Source organism: Carassius gibelio, chromosome B2 (genome assembly GCF_023724105.1).
Source record: "Carassius gibelio isolate Cgi1373 ecotype wild population from Czech Republic chromosome B2, carGib1.2-hapl.c, whole genome shotgun sequence".
Classification (NCBI taxonomy): domain Eukaryota; kingdom Metazoa; phylum Chordata; class Actinopteri; order Cypriniformes; family Cyprinidae; genus Carassius; species Carassius gibelio.
The window spans coordinates 7042197-7048196 of record NC_068397.1 but is presented as its reverse complement, the minus strand read 5'-3'; the positions used below and the strand labels follow the sequence as shown (position 1 = coordinate 7048196).

The 6000-nt window shown below is 41.0% G+C and overlaps 1 protein-coding gene across 1 annotated transcript in view; it reads left to right on the top strand.

The window, feature by feature from the left end:
* The first annotated feature begins 3538 nt into the window (after positions 1-3538).
* LOC127951183 (alpha-N-acetylgalactosaminide alpha-2,6-sialyltransferase 5-like) overlaps positions 3539-6000 on the top strand; it is a 48689-nt gene continuing 46227 nt past the window's right edge. The window contains exons 1-2 of the mRNA XM_052548935.1: positions 3539-3686; positions 4307-4498. Coding sequence (XP_052404895.1) covers positions 3672-3686; positions 4307-4498 — 207 coding nt within the window. The 5' untranslated portion in view covers positions 3539-3671. The remainder of the gene's footprint in view (positions 3687-4306; positions 4499-6000) is intronic.

The following is a 6000-nucleotide window of genomic DNA, read 5'->3' as shown; positions in this document are numbered from 1 at the left end:
CGAAGAACAGGAACAGGGAACTCGAACACAGCGAGAAATGCGAAATGATCACAGATAGCGCAGGTATTAAATAGCTGAATTGATGAGCTACAGCGGAAGCTGATCAACCGGTCAGCAGCAATTACAGACACACCCACTCACACATACACACAGAGTGAGAATGAGTCAGTGAACCCATGAACTGTGATAGTACCCCGCCCCCTAAGAATTTCCCCTGGCACTCCAAGGCGAACTTACCCATTGATTGTAATCATCAATAAGGGAGTGATCCAGAATGTCTCCTTGGAAGAGGGTAATTTGGGCAAGGGAATGAAATGGACCACCTTTGAAAAAACGGTCCACTATGGTCAAAACAACCATATTACCCTGGGATGGCAGGAGGGCAGTGACAAAAATGTGGGACCATTGAATTAATCCGTCCAGGGATCAATCGGAAGTCTTACCACGAGCAAACTGAGCAAGGCAAAAATGATTCACTCCTGGATGACAAACCACATTGGAACAATGACCACCAAATAACATCAGACTGTAATTTCTCCAGCACAAATAACTGACTCGGTGGGCACCCGGGCAGAGTCGTAACCCCTTCTATAATACACTCAGGAGTGGACGGGTGCTCGGAATGATCAAAAATATGAGATAAGGTGTTGGGTTTGATGTTCTTGGAAAAATTCAAAATGACCAAAAAAAAAAAGTAGTCACCGAGCCTGCATGGAATTAAGATGTTTAGTGGATCTAATATACTTAATGTTCTTATGATCGGTCCAGAAAATAAAGGGTACCTCTGAACTCTCTAACCAATGATGCCATTTCTCCAAAGCTAACTTGACTGCCAGCAACTCTCTGTTACCAATGTCGTAATTACATTCAGCGGACGACAAACAATGAGAAAAAAATGTGGAAGGGTGCATCTTGTCGTCCAAGGTAGAGCGGTGGGAGTGAACCGCGCCTACCCCTACCTTTGACTCACCACAAACTGACGTGTATTATCAGGGGCTATGAGAATAGGAGCTGAAACAAAGCAACTCTTGAGGTTGGCAAATGCAGTTTCAGCTGCACTGGACCACGTGAGCATAGTTCTATACATAGTCCCCTACATGCCAAGATGGAATTCTGTTTCCAGTCCACCCTAGGATTGTGATGCACTAGCCAGGGATGGCCCAGAATGACAGGAGCCAGAGGAGATTCAGTGAACCCATGAATCGTGACAAACACAAGTATTATGATCTGTAACACTTTTACACTGACTGGAAGAAAAAGAATGAAAAGTAAATACAATCCAAGTTGCCTGTTGAAGAGAAGAATCATTATAACGCATTATTTACTTATAGAAAAGTTCTAAATCCTTGCTGATGGAGAGCTAAAGCCCTCCGCGACCAACAAGCCATCACTAGAGAGAGCGACAGAGCTGAGAATCGCCGTGGAGCCAGAAACTGTGACGTCAGTCCAGGTCTGTGAGCTGGCAACACTGCCTGCCATGAGGGAGAAAGCTATGGATGATTTGAATGCATAGAGGAGCTCCACCCCTGCACTGCCAATGAGGGTGAACTGAGTATGGTGCGGCAAAAGGGCCAAAATAAAGAGGAGGAACTCATTGACTGGGAATCTTATCTGGAGATCGAACTGCCCCCTCTCCTCTCTCCATTATCTCTGCTGGTCCTGTCCAGCCCTCCTTCATACATGGTTCCCTCATCCAGGTGGCTTCCGATTCTCCAGTGCCTGCTCCTAGAATGTGTCCTCCAGTGCCCTCCACTTTCAGCTCCTGCTTCCTCCACAAGCTCCGCCTGGCTACCCCATCCCTCCGGCTCCACCTTGGTCTGGCGTCGACCAACCTGCTCCTCAGGACTCCACTCTTCTGGGTTTGCATCATCCCTCCGTCCTTCCAGTTCCGTCAGACTCCTTCATCCTATTGGATCCACCTCAGTCCTCTGTCACTCTGGCTCCACTGGGTCCTCATCTCTGCATCAGTCACCGTAACCATTGTCTCTGCCTAGGGACTCCATATCCTCCCTGTCGCCCTGGCTCCACCATAGGCTCCTCCACCACCTGCTCCGCCACCGTTGGTCACCCCCCTGGAGTCGGCGGCCATTCATCCTCTGTGGCTCCTCCATCCTTTGGCTCCACTGTGGGTCGACATCATGGCTGTGGCCTGGGTCCAGCTGGACTCCTTCTGCTCCAAGCCCTTCCTGTCTCTTCCCTGGCTCCTCCCTCTATTGTCTCCTCTGTAGGCTCTGTCTGCCGGCCTTTCTACGAGTGTCGGTCCTCCACCAGAACCTCGTCCTTGGTACCCACCCAGTCCCCCCCATGTTGTCATACAGTGCGAGGTCACACCCACTGGAAGGGGGGAGAAATTTCACGCCCTTGGACTCATTTCATTGTGTTTTTCCACCCCATGTGTCTTCCCAATTATACTGTGTTCATAAGCCCCAGTCCTTTCAGTTTGTGTTTGTCGGTTATATTTGTTGAATGTCCTCCTTGTCCTTGTTTCCTGTGAATTATTAAAGACTATTGTTTGTGTTACTCCAGCGACTCTTCGTTCCACGTTCCTCTGCTGGGATTTATGACAACAGTGAATTTCCGCAACCTAAAAAAACTATTAATACCCATTTATTATTATTATTTTGTTGAATCAAACGGTTTCTTTCTAAAGTTTTTTTTTTTTTGTAATTTTTTTAAATGTGTTTCTCATCTAACACAGTAAGGACTTTAATCTTTTTTTTTTGGGGGGGGGGGGGGGTAATTTCTCAGACAAAACTGATGTGTGATTAATTGCCAATTAATTATTTAGTACATCATATGATTAATTATAATAAAAAAAATATAATAATATTTGACATCTCTACAATAAATGAAAAAGGGGGATAGGGAAGCAGAAATAAACAATTAACAGCATAAGAGTTATAAGTCTGCTCTTTTAATGGTCAAACTTATCAACTGCTCTGAGAAGTTAAATCAAGATAGGTTTAAATATTTAATATTTCTGTAAGTTAAAACAAATATATAATTAAATATGAGGGTAAGTATTTGAGACACACACACACACACACACACACACACACACACACACATATATATATATGAAAAAGACAAGTATTACATTCAGAATTGCAGGTATGTCATTAAAAAGTATTTTAATTAACAAGAGAATTTAGATATTAAAGCGTCATAATTATACTGGAGAATTTACTGTCTGTTTCAACGCTTAACATTTAATTTGTGTATAGTGCAATATGCATAAGCTGTAGATTGAGCTTTAACTTGTACTGAACCTGTAATATTCCTGCACACTTGTACGCCCATTGTATTTGTACGCAAAAAAAAAAGAAGCCCTACTCAGATATATATTTGCCTCTTAGCTTAGATGCCTATTGTATTTCCATGTCGCCGCAATGACTATATAGTAAGTGTGCAATTTGTTCTGAACGCTGAATTAGAGTTCACACTCAGTCAAACCCAATGCTCTTTAGGACCGGGCGTTTTCACATTCGCTTTCTGCTCGCCGTTCTCAAGAATGGGTTCAGTCCGCGCGCACGGCACACACACTGCCATCTCCCAGCTCGAGCGGAGCGCGGCAATTTAATGACGACATAATCTGATGAAGTAGCAACAAATCGAGAGGAAAAGTGGATCTTCATGCGCACATTCCCTGGAATATTCCAGCTGGCTTCAGGATGAAGACACCGATGGTAAGTGTAGTAAAAACAGTTTGAATGTCTCATCTCTCCTGTGCAGCATTGTTGCTGAAGTACTGCGGCTCTCTGTTGCTTTCACATGCTGAATGAAAGAAGATTAAAGACAATAATAATAATAATGCAAACTAATCTGCTTTTCCTGAATAATTACTTGTCGGAAATTAATTTTGGGGAACAGGACATTTTGAGAAAAGAACATGGTTTTTGTGATTTTCTTTTTAAAATTAATACGAATATGGTGTATTATTGCACAGCAGTTTACTTAAGTATGAAACTAGTAAATACAAAACATCGTTTTAAATAAGGTAGCTTTTTTGCGCTTTTTTGTTGTTGTTGTTGTTGTTAAGACCACCATATATAACGTTAGCCTAATTATAGTAGTTAGTTTAATGTTGCTGATGCAAAACCATTTTTGCAGGATCCGATGCATTAGTTTTAGGCATCTGCATTTAGTAACAACCTGCAAGTTCTTATAATCGCAGTCCCAAACTAATTAATATTTGAGAATGGAAATGTGATTTGTATCCTATAACTGACTGCGCTGCGGGCATGAGTTGATGATTTATGACCTTGCGCTTTGTGTGGATTTGAACTTTTGCCCTCGTGTTTTCCAGCGTCATGGAGTAGCCGTGTTTCTCGCGATCACCATGTGCACCAGTCTGTTGTTCGTGTACAGCGTCAGCTACAATAATAATACTACAGCATCCAGCCCGTCTAAGGGCGCGTCAGGTGAGAAAGTGGAGCCCACCAGTGCGCCCCGCGCGCCTCCAGCACTGCAGGGATACAGCAGCATCATTGAGCACAAGGTAAACGCGCCTACTTTTTGTATTCAAGTGAAGTTAATTGTCCGTAACCAATAGAGCGATGCACGTTTCTACGTCCTTCTGGAAAAGCAAATTGTGTCTTGAAACAAAAAAGCAAGTTTCTCACTACCCCAAGGTGGTTATTAGCTGGTTTAAGCTGTATGAGCTAAAACTTTAACAGCTGTAACAGTGTTATTTTTTATAATAAAAAAATCTAATATAAATATTGCAAAGTCTGCATTTCGATGTTATTTTGATTTCTTGATAGTTTTATTTTTTAATTCTGTTCTGGTGGCATACAGATCCAAAATTATACAAATTGTGTCAGTGTGCAAAAATAAATGGACCTAATATATATATATATCAATATTTAATTTTAATTTAATTTAATTTAATTTTCTCCTAGCCCGTAATAGTTTTAGTCATTTCCATTATTACATTGAGAAAAAGAATTATGATTGACCTTTAAGCTTGATCATAACTTGCAATCTGCACTTTATGTACTGTAGCAATTTTGTGCCTAACTGTCTTAATATAATAGGGGAAACAGATATGGTTTGAACAGATATTAGCTCTCAGCATACAAAAGTCAAGATTGGTGACATAATTTCAGATTAAAAAAATTATATAATATTAATCTGTTTATGTTCAAGAGACTACTGCAGTGAAGACAGCTAATCACTTTGCAACGTCACAGTCATTTTCTGATCTTGTTCACCGTTGCCACGAAATTGTAAAATCTTAATATATGGCAAATAGTATTGAAAATTATTCTATAAATATTTGGAAATGTTGTCACAGAATGTTTCCATCTGCTATAAAGGTGAACATGTTCAATAGACTTTAGAGAAATTCTCCACCCCTGCACCTTTCTTATTTTTTTTAAATGTTCATAATTCAACATTATTATTTAAGGTTGAATTTTGTATAACAGTGTGCTTTTCAGACTTGCTGTAGTTTTCGAGGAAACTAGTTTTGTCTTGGCTTATATAGTACAATACAGTAGAAAGTGAAAAATGGAGGTCTTGTGGTTAAAAATTGAACTGTGGCATTTAAAATGTGTAACCACTGACTACAGGCAGACACATTTCTCCTAGCTTATTTTCAAACTTGGATCCAGTTCAGTCAATACTGCCTGAGCCATTCGGACAGATTTAAAGCTTGTTCAGCTGCTGACACGGCTAATCAATAAACCAGATTAGTTTGGAAAATGATAAAAATCATTGCTGGTGTTCTCTTATCTCATCTTTGGTTAGCCGGAGCAATTTTAGTCCATAAAATAAATTTCCATTTCACTTTAGAATTCACTTCTCTTGTTGAAATCGACAGAGTTGCATGAGCTTGAGCAGAGCGGGGTTAAAGAGAAGAGTCAGATTGCATGCACTCACACAGTTCCTTGCGAAACCTTCCTCCATTGCCCATTAATCACTATTTACCCCTGGCTCAGGCAGACGGACCGTTCGATACTCACCTGCCTTTAGCAATATCAGCTTCAACTGGAGTAA